The sequence below is a fragment of the Scyliorhinus canicula genome, chromosome 21, assembly GCF_902713615.1.
Source record: "Scyliorhinus canicula chromosome 21, sScyCan1.1, whole genome shotgun sequence".
NCBI classification, from domain to species: Eukaryota; Metazoa; Chordata; class Chondrichthyes; order Carcharhiniformes; family Scyliorhinidae; genus Scyliorhinus; species Scyliorhinus canicula.
The window spans coordinates 35,872,193-35,889,892 of NC_052166.1; the positions used below are offsets into that span (position 1 = coordinate 35,872,193).

A 17,700-nucleotide genomic window follows, 5' to 3' on the forward strand; every position below is an offset into this window, starting at 1 on the left:
AACTTGCAAGGTTTGAATAGTTCACAATGTCCACAAAGAATATAAACCTTCCAATGCAAGTCTTAGATTAGCCCAAATTTAACATGCTACAGTGAATAAAATTATACTTTGAGTTATTTAAAGGCTTTTTAATTCTAATTATGTAAATAAGTGTGACAATGTCATAATAAATGTGTACTTTTAGAGTGAATTTGTGCCCTTTGACATTATTCAACTCAAAAGTTAAATGCAAGTCTCACTTGTATTGGTTAAAAAATCGCTTTTCTATAGCTATAAATTATTAGGGGCGCGATCCTCCCAAAAGGGAACAAAGTCCTACAGCGAGAGTGTTTCGCCGCATGTTTCCCGGTGCTCACGTTGTATAAGGGGCTTGAATGGGGAACGTGTGCCCGAGTCCGCACATAGTCCTGTTTTTGACAGTGGGAAGCTCTGTTCGCCGGAACTTCCCCCATGAAGCGAGAATCGGGATGCTGTCTTTAAATGGCATCCCCATCTCCAAGGCTCCCAAAGCGATCCCAACCATCCCCCCAGCCCAAAGACACTATGGGACAGTCCCCGCGAGCCCCCCCCCCCACCCCCACCAATACCCACGCAGGGCACCCATGGCTCGATGGCATGTGTGTAAAAAATGGCACCTTAGCACCTTGGCAGTGCCAATCTGGCATCCTGGTAGTACCAGGCTGGCAGCCAGGTGGCACTGCCAGGATGCCCAGGTGGCAATGCCAAGGTGTAAGGGCACCACCCTGCCCAAAGGGCATGTACAGAGGGCCTCCAATCCCCTGGGAGACCCCATCAGTACGCTCCATCTGGTCCCCATTTGTGGGCTGAATGACACTCATCGCAAGGTCTCTGAGGGGAAGGGGATGAATCCCAAAGCCTCGGGAACCTGCGCCTTACATGAGGCTAGCTGTCTCGCTGAACTGCTTACTTAACTGTGCTTACACCAGATCTAACCGGTCCCCGAGATCTCCCGGCCTGGCTGAGGAGACCCCAGCTGGGCGCCATTTAGCACTGGTCCAGGCGGGGGCTAGGCAGAATTGCACATTGTGGGAGGGGCTCTCAGGTGATCGGAGGCCCATTTGTGGTTGGAATCTGTTCAGGTGACACCCTAGCACTGCTGATGCCACATGGGCACCGTGGCACTGGCACCCTGACAATGCCAACTTGGTGTCACTTTGGCACTACCAGGGTGCACAGGTGGCACTGCCAGGCTAATGGGGGAACTACAAGGGTGCCAGGATGGCAGTGCCAAGGTGCCCAGGTGGCATTTTGCCCTCCTCGGGAGGTTGAGAGATCAGGGGGCCGGCATCTCTTCCTGCACTGGTGAGCGGCGCTCCTCAGTGCAGGAAATGCGACTGGGTACGGCTTCGGTAGGGTGTTTCACGGTGAAGCCTGGTAAAATAACAGAGTGCTATTTGATAGCAGGGTCATTCCCACTGCTTCAAGAGCTGGGAATAACTCCACTAATCCCGCCCAGAATCGGACTCTTTTTTTTCCCTGTTAAATCGCGCCCATATTATTACTTCCAGTGAATTACCTTGAAGTGACCATATGTAACCAGATGTGACACACCTGAATGCAGCAAATGAAAACTAATTCTGTCAAATTTAAGTTGACATGATTCAAATTGCGATTTCTGGCCGAAGGAACAGGTCAAATTCCCTTAATCCAGTTCTTATACCATATTACTGCACAACTAATTATCACAGTTTTCTGCAACATGTCATTAAAACTTAATCATTTAAATTTTCACAACTGATGTTGCACTTTTGCAACAATTAATTCCGACAAAAGTAATATCTTTAATAACACCCAGCAATCCGGTGGCATAAGCACCAATGAGCACTTACGTTGGCCAGCCTTCACCGGTCGAAACGGTGAACAATGTCAGCAATGCCCACAGCACATTATCATAGTGGAAATCATACTTTTTCCATTCCCTGGATTCTGCCTCAATTTCATCGTTGTCATAAACTAGATACTGACCCCTGCAAAATAAACAGCCACTGGATCAGCAGAAATAATATTTTGTGTCGTCAAAGTTCCTCATCAAAGTAATCATGCTTTTATTGTCAAGTTTTTGCGATCCGAGAGACAGTCTTGGGAAAGTATTTGAGGGGTTGAATATTGTGGGGCATTACAAAGCCAGAAGGAAAAAGAAAGAATACTGGAATAGAGGTCCAGCAGAATCTGTGGGGAGGCGAAACGGGGGGGGATTTACCGGGTGTTCACGCTGGAGGGAGATTCCGGTCCCATGCCGGTACACGGGTTTCCCGGCAACAAGGAGTGCTGTCAATGGGAAATCCCGTTGACAACAGCGGGACCGGTAGATCCCACTTCCAGATCCCATCCGCCACCGAAAAACACACGGCGGGGTGGTCAGTAAATCTCACCCAAAGAGTCCAACATAACTCTTCAAAACAGAAAATTAACATGTAGGGTAGGATTAAAATTTCCATCTGAAGTCACTGGACTGGACTGTTGGCTGGCTGGTCCGTCAAAGTTTCTGTCCCACTCTGACGATTGCCGCCATGGGCGGGACTGGAAAGTTGTGGCCCTAGTTCCTCTTAATATGCAGCTTTTCGTTTGATTTAATAATCTTTTATTGTCACAAGTATGAGGTTACTGTGAAAATCCCCTAGTCGCCACATTCCGGCGCCTGTTCGGGTAAGCTGGTACGGGAATTGAACCCGCGCTGCTGGCCTTGTTCTGCATTAAAAACCAGCTGTCTGGCCCACTGAGCTAAACCAGCTCATTTCCACATAGGATAAAACATTTCCATTGATCTCAAACTCTTACCTGAGATATCAAACACAGTTAGACTAGGACACACTGGTAAAATCAAACTCACAAAATCACGCTTTGCTGAAATGTCAGGAGAGGTATCATTAAATGTTACCCTTGAGATCTCAATCAACAAAAAAGTACAAAGAAAGCTATGCCAATGTAGAGTGTTAAATCACTTGGGTGGTATGTCCGTTGAATGCATAGAATTCTTACAGTGCAAAAGCAGGTCTTTTGGCCCATGGAGTCTGCATTGATCATGACCAATCCACCTAACCTTCACATCTTTGGGCACTAAGGGGCATGAAGCATGGCTAATCCACCTAACCTGCATATTGTATGTAGATCAATTTTAGACAGTGTGTATCTGATAGTGCAGCTGAAGCCAAAAATAAATATGCACTGGTGATACACCTTTGGATAGGATGTATTTTGGCCAATTGACACATGCAGGTCATTGGCAGCGAGAGACATTAATTCCCTGGGAAGTTAGAGAATGAAAGATTGCTTGCCCTGTGTAAACCCCACCTGATTTGACTCTACCAACTGGCAAAATGAGTTAAAACTAAGCAGGTACTTACTCTCTCGGGGGCTGGGGGGGCATTTGAAAGCAACACACTTGCAGGGCACGGGGATCGAACTGGGGAGTGGAACTGACTGGCTGGTTCTTCAGGGACCCAGCATGAACTTGATGGGCCAAATGGCCTCCTTTGGTACTGAAAATGGCTCTATGAACACTGTTGTGATCAAGTGCCATCTTCAGCTTTGTGGGGCAAACTCTCTTGGCAAAAAAAAAATGGTTATGCTTCCTTAAAGAAAGGCTTGCGTGCGGTGACACAGTAGTTAGCACTGCTGCCTCACGGCACCGGTGTCCCAGATTCGATCCCAGTTCTGGGTCACTGTCCTTGTGGAGTTTGCACATTCTTCCCCGTGTTTGCGTGGGTTTCGCCCCCACAAACAAAATGTACAGGGTAGGTGGATTGGCCACGCTATATTGCCCCTTAATTGGAAAGAATGAATTGGGTACTCTAAATTTATAAGAAAAAAATGAAAAACTTGTATACTGTGCATTTCACAATCCTAGGACATCCCAAAGCACTTTATTATCAATTATATTCGTAGTCATTGTTGTAATGTCAGAAATGTGGCAGTCAATTTGTACACCCAGTTCCTACAAACAACAATGTGATAATTCCCAGATAATCTGCTTCAGTGATGTTGGTTGAGGAATAACTGTTGGCTAGCACACGAAGTGGAACTCAGTTTTTACTAACGTGATGTCACATTTTGTTTACGTTCAATTACATAAAAAGAGCTCTGGCAGCTATTTAGACCAAAACCAAATTGGAAGTTATTGGCCAGAATTTTCAAGCCGTTGGGATTCTCTTTTCCTGCCGTAACCCCCCCCCCCCCCCCCCCTCCAACCACCGCCCCACCTCCAGGTTTCCCGGCAGCGTGGGTTGGCTTCAATGGGAAATCCCACTGAAAAGCGGCGGAAAGATAAATCCCTCTGCCAACGTCCGGCACACTGAGAAAACGTGGCTGGTTGCTCAGAGAATCCAGCCCATTATTTCTTCAAATTTATATTGACCCTTCCAGTTAATACAGCCACTGACTCTCTTTGTGAGGGTTTACCTGCAGTCTTTTTCCAAATCCTTTGACTCATCAGTGCAGTAGAAGAATTTACCCTTGAAAAGTTGCACAGCAATGACAGCAAAGATAAACATGAAGAGCATGTAGACGATGAGTATATTCAGAACATTCTTCAGGGAGTTCACTACGCAGTCAAAGACAGCCTAAAGGAAACAAGTTTCCAGTCAGATACTAACAAGAAGTGACAAACAAGACTAGGCTCACAGAGTCTGCATTTAAAGACCATTTAGTCAGGACATCTGATCAGACTATCGAGCATGTTGCAAAGAAATTTAAAACTAATACCAGTTTCAAGCATTGGTGAGAAAAAAAAACACTCAAGGTGTACAGACAATTCAACATCTCTCTAACCAGAGAAAGCAGTCAAAATGATAGTTCCATTTTTGTGTTAAAGACTAGCTGACAGGATTATTAACACTTTAAAAAGTCTACATTTCGAAAAATTGCCAGCAGGTATGTCTACTGAGAGCTTTGTCAAATTTAATTTTAAACCGATTAAAATGCCACCGGTGCTAAGTTGAACTGGTGTGAAAGGATCTTCTTAAGTTAACCGAATGCAGTTCAGCAGATTTATCACTCTCAGCTTCTGTGGAAAATTTCCACTAAATGCAAAATATGTAGGGCGGGATACATCGACCGCCCTGTGCGTGTTTTTTGGCGGCAGAAGCAGCCCGCCAGCAGAATCTACCAACCCCGCTGATGTCAACAGGATTTCCCAGGTCACAGCACCTCTTACTGCCAGGAAACCCGTGCCCCAGCGGGGGACCGGACTTTCCCATTGCTATGAACAGCCAGTAGATTCCGCCCATAGTGTGACTATCGATAAAACTAGATGGGTGCTTTAATGTGAAATCTAAACCATATCGCAAGTATATGGATCATAACTTGAAGTTTTGAAAGAAAACCTGCAAAATGTATTTTTGTGTAAAGTACTCTATTCTTGCACAGAATGCAGTGCTCAAAAAACTGTTCGCTCCTCAAAACTATGGGCTGCATAAGTCAGATAATATACAAGGCTCTGCTCATTTGTGGCGCAAAACTAGGGGAAGCACTTCTTGCAGATGTGCGATGCTGGCCCGAATTTTCATACAGACAAGGAGCGTCCCCGGCCTATCCGAATTCCAGAAATTCCGCCCCTGAAAAGACGATCCACCATTTCTGCAGGGGGAAGGAAATGGGAACCAGTTGTACTTTACACATTGGCAGTTTATGGGGGCAAGTACGCATGTTGAACTGCAGCTGCTCTTAGTCAGATCCAATTTTTGTTAGTCGAATGTTAGAACATGAGTTCTGCACTTTATACCTATCAGGAAAAGGTCTGAAGTTAGAAGAGTTCTTTGGAGAGGTAGGGCACCCTTTTGGAAAGGTAGAGTACCTTTTTAGAGAGATCAGGGTACCCTTTTAGATATGGTCCCCGGACACCTGTGGGAAAAGTGGCACGCCCTTTGGGAGAGATAATAGGCTGGGTTCTCCGCCTTGCCGCATCACATTACTGTTTCACCCCGCCGGCGGGATGCTCCGTTATGCCGGCTGGTCAATGGGGTTTCCCATTGTGGGGTAGCTCCACACCATCAGGAAACCCCCAGGCTGCTGGCAAAATGGAGCATCCCGCCAGCGGAAAATCCGGCCCATGTGCCCTTTGGGAAAGTTCATGTGTGCATTGCGATTGTTAAAAGTAGACATGAATGTGTATTTAAAAATCAGATAAACTCATTCGAACTGTCAAGCTCATTTGAACTGTCAACACATTTAAATCTCCTCCCTTTACATATTTGGGGAAAATAATGTTAAAATCAGTGCTTGCTATTGACATAGGTCTGGGGGTTATCATTGTAGGATTAGTGCTGATTAGACTGATTTCACAAACTATCAATATCACAGAATGGTGCCTGTCAATTCAGTTTGAACGACAGCTCCAAATTCTTTTAAAGCCTTTGAAGTGAGACTATATAATATAAATGCTTGTTATAAAGGATTGAGTAGTCAAAATAAGTTAAATGCAGCAAATGGATTCTTAAAAAACATTGGGAGTGTTATTCATCTAAAGACACCGAAAACATTATTTAATTTGCTCTCAGCATGGGTCTTGAGGATGGTAAATGGTGATTGGCGTGGAGGGTGAGGGTGCATGGGTTGACATTGAGTTGACATAGGGGCTATAATGGGCCATGGGGTGGGTAGAGAGGCATAGGTTGGCATAGTTTGTATGAGATGCCATGGGGGTTGTTAGGTGGCCTAGGTTGGCATGCAGGATACGCTGGGCAATGGATGGTGTGGGTTGGAGCATGAGGTGCAAAACATTAGCACGGAGGGAGGAATGGGGAGTGCAAAAGAGGTGGGGGTGTGTAGAGGGGGTTGAGAGGATGAGAGCGACAGGGCTCTTTTTTTGTTTTTGTTGGCCGCTGGGATCACAGAGGTTGGTCTTTTGCCCTGCTCACCTCCGCACTTAGCATGTGTTGCCTCTGAACTGTTTCTGGAGCCGGCAGGCAAAACTCCCATCAAACTCCAGCCCCAATGAAATTAAACTCTGATCATTTGGGAAGGTTTTGCAGGAGTCAGGTTCACGGATCCAGTCATTCTCCCAAATCTGCGCTCCCGACAGGGGAGCCTAAATTGAGGCTGCAGTGTCAGTTTCAGACCATGTGACTGTTTAAAGTGAAAGATGTTTTCAGTGTAGCTCTGCTTCCTGTCACTAAATTAGAATTTTTTTTTTAACAACAAATTTGTTGTTGAACAAACAACAACAACTTCTCTAACAGTTTTTTAACTCTTCCCTTCAGAGAAAAAAAATCGGTTAATGGTAAAATTTGCAACAATCAAAGCGACCATTTTAACGGTCAGATTCTTGGAATGGCACAAAATAATGACAACGTTTTTTTGGGTTTGTTTCAACATTGTTTCACCTAATTAGGAAACAAAGCCTCACTGTTTTTCAAATGACAATTCAAATGGTCATACAAGATGTCTGGGAGTGACATGTGTACCTTTTTTAAACATCCCCAGCAACCATTCAAGTTGGGTAAAAGTCGATCTTGGAATTTCACCATTGGTTTTTAAAAAAAGCACGAAAAAAAGGCATTTTGAAAAAAATATTTAAGGAAAGAAAATCATGACCCAATGTAGGGCCCAAAACCACAATCCTGGGATTAGGAGTACCCGCTGCACTGCCAGGGGTGCGGAAGAATTGCCTGCACAAAGCACTTGTTCAACCTGTTGCGATAAATCAAAAGGAAAATATGCATTGAGTGGTTAAAGTTGGTGTTAAACTGGCCTGTTATATTGGCCTGGGCACAAAATGGCACGGGCCCATCGTCTTGGTGAGAGAATCTCCGCATTCACCGGCAGCTGCAGTGTAGGTGCACAACTGTTCCTGACGCTTTTCAAGTTTTGGCAGGAGTTGGAGTGAAAATGCAGTTAATTACCTTCTTGATTTTTACAGATAGAAAATTTTCACTGCAGAAGTGCAATAATGCAAACAACGCTCAAGTACCTTTAGTTTTGGCAAACGTTTGATAGTTTTCAATGGCCGTAAAACACGGAGAACTCGCAGGGATTTGATGGTGTTGAGATCCTTTCCTTTGTTTCCGCTGTGCATGCAAAGATCAAGAATTATACACGATTGAGTAAAATCTAACTTTATCCAGTCTGTGTCACACTAACTAGGCACAAAGTGCAGAGCACGTTTCAATGCACAGACATGCCTGGAAAACATGTTTATAATTGGAGATGGAACTGGCAAGATTATAAATGGATGAAAAGTCACACTTCTGCGACAAATGACAAAACAAGCAAGAAGGACGGGAAAAAACATGCTTTTGAAGTGGAGAAATATCTACTTATATCTAACCAATTCCTTACATGGAGGAAGCAATTTACTTTCAGTTTAGGGTATAGTTAATTGTATGAGACATCAGCATTAAAGTTCTGGTCCAATGTTGTTTTGCATGTGTACATTTAAAATATTACATTTTAAATTATTATATTTTAGCAAGCAAATCAATTTGTTAAATATAACAAATGTGCCAAACATTTTTCTTATTGAGAACTATATAATGATACTTATTCATTTAAAATATATATTTCTTTTCTGGAAGAAAATTACATATTACTTCAAATCCAGTGAATTCCAAAAATTAAATTGCTTGCGGAAAGATCCTGATAAATTCTATATGAAACCCTCATTATAATCTCTCTTACTATCCAAACACATTTGCACAGAATTAGCTCTTTCATTTGTACGGAAATTCTTTTTGTTCCCGTGGTTATCACGTGCCATGCACGGAGAAGCCAAATCACCCATCAAACTTTATCAGACACTGATGGATGAAAGGAAGGAAGAATCCACTCTGTTGTGACAGAAAATGGAGGTTCCATTTATAGGCATTACGAGCATGGCCTTAAAATCCTGCTGATGAAAGGAAAGTGACACCACAATTACCTGGAAAGACGTGCGTGCGGCCTGAAGGCAGATCCTCGGCTCACTGTCCGCTGGTGCTTCAACCTGGGCCATTTTCTGGGCAGCTTGTATTTGTTTTGTCAGTCGTGGCTTGCCGTAGCTTTCCACTCTCAGGGACAGAGTGAGGAGGCCGGTCCCAAGTCTACCTCAGCCAGCATAGCATTTAAACCCCGTGCTACTGCCGTTATTTGGATCGACATGCTAACCATCTAGTCAACCACCCCAGCCAGGAAGCATTGTATCCAATATTATTTGTTGGGAGGTAGCAGGGCTGAGAATGAACTAAATCTAAACTGAAAGTGGACCACTTAGGATTCATTCTCCAAATACATACACTTGTCAAATATTCCTTAAAAAAAAAGGTGTAATGGAAGAGGCTATGGATGGAGGGATACTAAAATGTGCATTTCAATGCAAGTTTTCATGCCATTGAACCAAGTGACCAGTTGTGAATTGTAGGCATAGCAAAAAAGACATAACTCTGTTAAAAATTAATTTTGCCAGGCAATGGTAAATGACAGATCAAGTTAATTTTCCTTCATTACTAATTCAATTCTGGTACCTTGCATCGTAGTATGAGGGGATTAGTTGGCTTCTTTGTTGTGATGTGTTTGTTGAATTCGGGAGATAAAAGTCAAAATGATGGTGACAATTACCCATCTTCAACAGTGAATGTGAAACTGATCCACAACCATAATTAGCTTCACTCATTTGCCGACCGCAACGTCATTATTCAGATTAGGGGCGATCTGAATTTCCGTTCTTCCACAGCTGAACCCTAACTTACTCTCATCTGGCAGGTACGTTCCAATAGCTGAAGTCAGACAATCAGGCGATTGATAAGTCTAGTACTAAATTCAAAAGGAACAACTCTGAGAGATTCCACACACACACAATGCTTTCTGCAGTGTTTCACCACAACACTGACAAATGGTAACACCCATTACATTGTTTTTTTAAGGTCATTGCGAGCTTTGCAATTCCCACGATGGATACCGCACGTGTGTTCTTAAGCTACCTATCCTTGGGATATTAATGCTAAGGCAGTAACATCTCATTTTACAAAATACCTTCTGTGCCCTGACGGACCACAACTCTGACTATAATTTTCAAACCATCTGAGGCTGAGTGCCAAGTGGCCAGCACATGCATACCCTGACACCATTGGATTCGACATCTTCTTCTCCTCTGAGCAGCCACTTGTTCAGCAACGCTCCTTTTATTCTGAGCTTCCTCCATTCTGCCTTGCCATCTGACTCCCTACTTTCAAAAACCCAAAGAACCCTTCTCTCAACCATCGTCTTCGACTCTCAATTTAACTTTGTGTTCCCTTTTTCTTCTTGCTTATCATCCAGGAAGTACTTATTGAGACCTCTTCCTGTTTGAGGTGATTGCTACAGAAATTGGATATGGTTGTGCATAAATTTGAAGCCCATCACAAAAGGTGAACCAAGGATTTGTTAACATTCCAGACCAGACCCCAGTACCCATTTTGGACACCAGACCAGAACCCCAAAGACTTCTTTTAATTGTTAAAACTGTGAGGGAGGGATACTTTGTTCCAGGAGTGGTTCCACTGACCAATAGGTATCTTTCATATTAAAACAAACGTTATTCTTAACACAGGATGAAATACAATAACGTCACAGAAAACAGCTTTTCAATTAATAATTAAACAATTCTTAAAATAAAAGGAAATACTTTTTACTGCTAACTTATACATTTTCTGTCTCTAATTAAGCAAGCCCATCACAGGTCAAAAACCACTTGCAAATAAAGTTAGCAAACACAGGGTCACTTGCTGTACACTTCAACAGACCTTTCTTGGAAATAATGTTTGAAGAAAGAGAGAGAGATCCTACTGTCTGTGTCAGACCGCTGCTTAACTTTACAGCCTTTGGCAAAAGCTGCTGCGCAGCTTAAAGCTCCTACCGCAACTAAATAGTATACTGCCTGCTGCAGACCTGGCTCCTCTCGTTCATTAGATCATCTTTATCCTATTCTGATCCCCGAACTGCTTACCCAAGTCTAATGGCCATGATTTAACGGAAATGAAACAGAGTCCATGTCAGGCACATTTAGCTGGGTGCTTCCTGTTGCTGGCAGCACCGAGAACAACCCCACTATTAAATAGGACTCTTCTTCATTTTTGAGCCTCGATGAGGAACACCCTGCTTAGGCTGTACCTAGTCCCATTTCCTGCAATAATGAGCACTGTTCACCAGTGCAGGAAGAGATCCGGGCAGCATTTACCCCCACCACAGCAAGTGTAGCCCTCAATGCTCTAGCTTACCAATGAAGGAATCCTTGGGCCCCCCATACCCCTTCCCATAACGGAAATGCACCTCCTGGCCCAATCCCCCAGTGTGGGAAATATTCCACCTGTGCAAATTGGCTTGCAGTGATACCCAGGCACTGTCATGGTGCGAGGCTGGCAATACCATGGTTCCCATGTGCCAGGGTATCACCCTACCCAGAACCTGACCACCAAGGGGCATCTGATCACCTGGGAGACCCCCACAAGTGCTGGTGTGCCTGGTCCACATTTGTGGGAACCAGTGCTAAACTACGCTTGCCGTAGCATGGGCGTCAGATCCCGCACCTTGGGTAACTCTGGCGCAAACATATTCAAGTGAGTCTGACTACACACTTCAATTTGAAAATCTGGATCCTGCCCATTGTGGATGGGATTCAGATCTCGATGTCTCAGGAAATCTAACAGTGTGTAAAGCCTGATTTCAAGATGTAAAGTTATATTTTGTTGATTCAGTCTCAGTGACTGAAAACAATCTAGAATGCCATAACAAAATAATAAATGCACTTTATTGAAGTACTATTGCTGAAGGGGCTGGTTTAGCACAGTGGCTAAGACTGGCTTGTAATGCAGAACAAGACCAGTAGTGCGGTTTCAATTCCCATTCCAGCCTCCCCGAACAGGCGCCGGAATGTGGCAATTAGGGGCTTTTCACAGTAACTTAATTGAAGCCTACTTGTGACAATAAGTGATTATTATTATTATTATTGAATAAAATACATTTTAAACCACCAAGCCTTAACTGAGCATTAATAAGCTTCCATTTCACCTTCTCTTGGTGGTTCAGGGTTTGAATGGGTACTCAGAGCTGTATAGCTTAGTAAGATTCCAAATATAGATTCTTTTCTGTGCTAATGCAGTAGAGATTGTGATGGACCAAAGACAATGGGCGGGATTCTCCCAGCCCAGGGCCGGGCCGGAGAATCCCCGCAATCGGGAACGGCGCTCGACGCTGGCATGCGATTCTCCGCAGAGTGGAGAATCGGCGCTCATTGGCGCCAGCGCGTTTGGCGCGGCGCCTGTCGCAGGCTCCTGATTCTCGGCCCAGTTCGGGCCGAGCTGCTGCTATAAAAAGGCAGAGTCTCGCAGGTGCCGTCCGCAGCTGGCGGAACCTCTGCGCCCAGGGTGAGGGGGTAGCTTGTGGGGGGGGGGGGGGGGGGGGGGGGGGGCACTGATCAGCGGGCCGGCCTCTCGCTCCCCGGGCCTATTTTCTTCCACGCCGGGCCTATTTTCTTCCACGCCGGCCCCTGAACGCACGTGCCATGTTGCGTCGGGGCCAGCGCGTTGAGGGAGGCCACTGCGCATGCACGGGTTTGCGCCGCCGTGCTGGCCCCCTATAGGGGCCAGAATCGGTACTCCCAGCGGCCCGTTCCAGCCATCGTGAAACTTGACGGCATTTCCAACGACGTGGACACTCTGCCATTGAATGGGAGGATCCCGCCCAATGACTCTAGACCTATAGCAATGTGGTTGATTCTTAAATGTCCTCTGAAATGGCCTAGCGAGCCACTCAGTTGTATTCAAGCGCTACGAAAACACAAAAAAGTAATGAAGCCAGATGGACCACCCGTCATCGAACCAGGCACCAGCAACGACAACGGCAAACCCAGCCCTGCTAAGTCCTCCTTATTACCATCTGGGGGCTTGTGTCAAAGTTGGGAGAGCTGTCTCACAGATTAGTTAAGCAGCAGCCTTACTTAGTCATACTCACAGTCATACCTTACAGACAATGTCCCAGACAGCACTATCACCATTCATGGGTACGTCCTGACATTCTGGCTGGACAGACCCAGCAGTACAATGGTATACAGTCGGGAGGGAATTGCCCTGGAAATTCTCAACATCGACTCTGGAGCCCATGAAGTCTCATGGCTGCAGGTTAAACATCGGCAAGGAAACCTCCTGTTGATTGCCGGCCATAATCAGCTGAAGAGTCAGTACTCCTCCATGTTGAAAACCATTTGGAGGAAGCACTGAGGGTGGCAAGGGCGCAGAATATGGGTTACTTCAATGTCCACCACCAAGAGTAGCTTGGGAGTACAACCATAGACAGAGCTGGCCGGATCCCAAAGGACATAGCTGCTAGACTGGGACTGGATCAGGTGGTGAGGGAATCAACAAGAGGGAAAAACATACTTGACCTCATCCTCGCCAATCTGCCTGCTGCAGATGCATCTGTCCATGACAGTATCGATAGAAGTGTGTACTCACAGTCTTTTTGGAGACACAGTCCCATCTTCACTTTGAGGATACCATCCACCGTGTTGTGTGCACTACAAGCATGCTAAATGAGACAGATTTTGAACAGATTTAGCAACTCCCCCCCCCCCCCCCCCCCCCCCCCCCCCCCCTCCCCCCCCACCACCAAAACCTGTCCACCATCTACAAGGCACAAGTCAGGAATGTATTTGAATATTCTCCACCTACCTGGATGAGTGCAGCTCCAACAACACAAGAAGCTCGACACCATCCAGGACAAAGCAACTGCTTGATTGCTCCTCCTTCCACAAACATTCAAACCCTCTGCCATTGATTAACAGTGGCAGCCGTGTGTACCATCTACAGGATGCACTGTAATAACTCACCAAGGTTCCTTAGACAGCACCTTCCAAACCCATGACCACTGCCATCCAGAAGGACAAATGCAGCAGATACTTGGGAACCCCACCAAACCACTTTCCACCCTGACTTGGAAATATATCACTGTTCCTTCATTGTCGCTGGGGCAACACCCTGCAACGCCCTCCCTAACAGCATAGTGGGTGTACCTCAAGGACTGCAGCTGTTCACGATGGCAACTCACCACCCCCTTCTGAGGGGCAACTCGGGATGGGCAAAAAATGCTGGCCTAACCAGGGACACCCACATCCCATAAATAATTTTTTTTAAAAGGTTGACAACACAGAGGCAGTGGAGAGGTTGACCTGAATGCCATCGACGCACATTAGCTGATGTTGCCATCCTGGATGTTGGAAACAGGGCAGTAGTTTGCAAGGTCAAGGGGTCAAAGGTAGATTTTCTGAGCACAGGTTAATGAAGTTATGAAAGTCGGGAGGGTTGGGGGGGGAGGGAGGCACTTGGAATGTCAGCTAGAATAAAGGCTCAGAAGTGAACGTGGGGAGACAGCAGTTTAGTGGCAATGGAGTTAAGAGAGCAGTAGGTGGGCCTCATGGATGAAATGATCTCTAAAGGCATGTAAAGAGATGGGCAATGGCAATGTAGTTAGACGTTTGGTTTGGTGGATGTGAGGAACCCAGGGGAAAAGTTTGATTTTGTGGAGAAGGGGGAAGAGTGGACACAGCTGAACAGATAGGGCCTGATTCAATGGAAAAAAAATCTATATCCAGCTTTGGGCGCATTTAGCGGGTATTTTTCGGCGGCTTCAGTGGCCAGAAACAAGCTGCGATTCAATGGCACTTTACTATTTTTTGGCCTCGAGGAGTTTACTCTGTCAAGGCCGCCCTGGAGTTATTTCCTGCTGGCAAGCCTCGCAGGAACGGCTCCTTATACATCAAGGCAACATTTTGTCTGGTTGTCACGATCTCCTCACCCCTTTCAGCCCCCCCCCCCCCCCGCAACCCCGTTTTGAGCCCCCCTTCCCTCTCCCAACCTCGGGAAGACCCCAGAGAACACTCCCTGATAAGGCCCTCTGGGCCCAATTCCTGATGGTGGCACCCTGGCACTGCTAGCCTGGCACCTGGGCAGTTCTCCTGTTAGCCTGGCAGTACCATCCTGGCACTGCCAGAGTGTGCAAGTGGTACTGCCATGGTGCTAGGCTGGCAGTGCCAAAGTGCCCTGCCCTGTCCCTGACCACCCGGGGTCTCTAATGGCCTGGGAGACCCCTCCCAGCTGCCAATACAACTGGTCCACATCTGTGGAAACCAGTGCTTCACGGCGACCTGGTGAGATCTCCCAGGCATGGCTGTGAGGTCTCAGTGAAGACGAGGTCCAGGTCGTGGCATCTCCCGAAATTTTGTTAAATCTCGAAGCATTTTGAACTGCGCAAATCACGCGAGAGACCTCTCATGAGACTTAACAACCTCATCCTGACATCATTTTGGGCACGATAGGGCCACTAAACTCCACCCATAGCCTCAATCTGATTGAAAAGTCTGTGAGCTCCTTGCACTTGCTACTGAGAGTAACAATGGAGAGGGGTTGGGAGAGAAAGGTTTAAAGAGACTCTTCGTAGAACTTCACAGAAAAGTCAAAGAAGCTGTGTGGATTTATGGAAATAAGTTTACAATAGCATGGGAAGTATAACTTCCAGAAACAGACATCTAGCACGTCTACCTTCGTAAATATAATTTTACACTATACTCCAGTCTATTGGTTGCAATTCTTTCATTTGCTTTGCCTTTCTCCAATATTGTTGAAAAACACCATTGTTCAGTTCAGCTTGAAGAATAACTGCAGGTGAACTTGTAGCTGACTGTAAAGTAATGGTATATCAATGGAAAACTGGAAGCACAACGGGACGGATTTTGCTGCCTTTGGGGAGGAGAGCTTTGATGGTGACCTCTCAGCATTGCTTTCCCTGTCCCTCCGAATCTGACCAGATTAACACAGATATTCTGAATTTGTGTTCCTGTCACTCAATATCCTGCAACCATCACCACCCCCTCCACAACCCGTCTGCAGCCGCTCCCCCCCCCCCCCCCCCCCCCCCCCCCCCATACCACACTCCCCACCCTCACGATTACCAATCTGAAATCAGCAGGAATTTCAACTTGCCTGCTCTCGCATTACGGTGAGAAAGCCCACTTTGTTAACAAGGCGTAGCTGGATTTTGAACAATAATGTGATTAATAAAAGTTAATGAACATCAGAACTGTGCCCGATTAAATATTTTTAAATATAAAATTAAAGTACGAAATTCCCTCTGTTTCCCCCAATTAAGGGGCAATTTAGCATGGCCAATGCACCTTCGCTTGCACTTCTTCAGGTTGTGGGGGTGAAACCCACGCATACACGGGGGAATGTGCAAACTCCACACGGATAGTGACGCGGGGCCGGGATCGAACCCAGGTCCTCGGTGCCGTGAGGCAGCAGTGCTAACCACTGCGCCGCCTTGCCGCCCCCTGCCACCGGGAAAATAATTTTGTTTTGGAATGCTGCTAAATGATTAACCAACAGATTTTTAAAACCAAATTACAATTTTAAAATGCATTTTTTCAGTATAATTTAGCATCTTCCTTCACCCCATGTGTGCCACAATCTTTAGAAGTGTTCAATTTTACTGCTTCCTCTTTCCTGATTGGGCATTTGTGAAAATCGTTTAATATGTTTGGCTGCTTTGACTGCCCAATAATCTTTCTCCAGCTCCAAGCTGTAAAGGAGGCTGTAATCAGTTCACGCAGTGTCACTGGTTAGCACAATGGTTAGCACTGCTGCCTCACAGTGCCAGGAGCCCGGGTTCAATTCTGACTTTGGGTGACTGTGTGGAGTTTGCACTTTCTCCCTGCGTCTGTGAGGGTTTCCTTCGGGTGCTCTGGTTTCCCCCCACAGTCCAAAGGTTAGGTGGATCAGTCACGCTAAATTGCCCTTTGGTGTTAAAGATGTGCAGGTTAGGTGATGTTACAGGGATAGGGCGTGGGGGGGGGGGGGGGGGGGGTAATTGGGGGGGCTCCAAGATTGGTGCTCTTTCAGAGGGTAGGTGCAGACTCGATGGGCTGAATGGTGTCCTTCTACATTGTTGTAATTCTATGAATCTATATGCCTGACCTAACTGCTGCACCGCACCCGACTCAAGGTACGACGTGGCCGGTAAATCTCATGAGAGGCCTCTCGCGTGATTTACCCAGCTCGCCATGCCCCACGAGATCTAACGGGATCTCGTGAGATGTTGTGATCTGGATCCTGCCCTTTGTGGGATCAGTGCCACCTTGGCACCCTGACATAGTCAGGGTGCAAGGCTGGCAGTGCCAAGGTGCCCAGCTGCCATTTTGCTCATACCAGAGATCGGATCCAGGGATGCCCTATCTGGGATGTGGGGGCTCGATAACCCCCTTATAGGTGAATTGTGGCATTGGGAGGGTCCGGGGGTCGCATCGGGACATCTAGAGGTCAGGGCGCCATTTCAAAGTGGAGCTCATTAGTGAGGAAGTACATAGATACATAGAACATACAGTGCATGAGTCTGCACCAACCCACTTAAGCCCTCACTTCCACCCTATCCCCATAACCCAATAACACTTCCTAATCTTTTTGGACACTAAGGGCCATTTATCATGGCCAATCCACCTAACCTGCACGTCTTTGGACTGTAGGAGGAAATCGGAGAACCCGGAGGAAACCCACACAGACACGGGGAGAACGTGCAGACTCCGCACACACAGCAACCCAGCGGGGAATCGAACCTGGGACCCTGGTGCTGTGAAGCCACAGTGTTAGCCACTAGTGCTGCCTGTACAGCCTGGGCGGGGTGTTCCCCACTGAGGTCCCGAAATGAAACAGAGTCCCGTTAGATAGTGGGATCTTTCTCGGCGCTTCG

General features: G+C 46.3%; 1 protein-coding gene across 13 annotated transcripts in view; it reads right to left on the reverse strand.

Annotated features, from left to right (window-relative positions):
- The window catches only part of cacna1ba (calcium channel, voltage-dependent, N type, alpha 1B subunit, a), a 739,085-nt gene that overhangs the window by 106,691 nt on the left and 614,694 nt on the right, over positions 1–17,700 (reverse strand). For 12 of the 13 annotated variants that reach the window (XM_038781850.1, XM_038781861.1, XM_038781863.1 and 9 more), the window contains 4 exons: positions 9,456–9,488; positions 7,928–8,024; positions 4,420–4,580; positions 1,851–1,988 (listed from right to left, as the gene is read on the reverse strand). In XM_038781850.1, coding sequence (XP_038637778.1) covers positions 1,851–1,988; positions 4,420–4,580; positions 7,928–8,024; positions 9,456–9,488 — 429 coding nt within the window. The remainder of the gene's footprint in view (positions 1–1,850; positions 1,989–4,419; positions 4,581–7,927; positions 8,025–9,455; positions 9,489–17,700) is intronic. The other variant, XM_038781855.1, reaches the window with a different exon arrangement.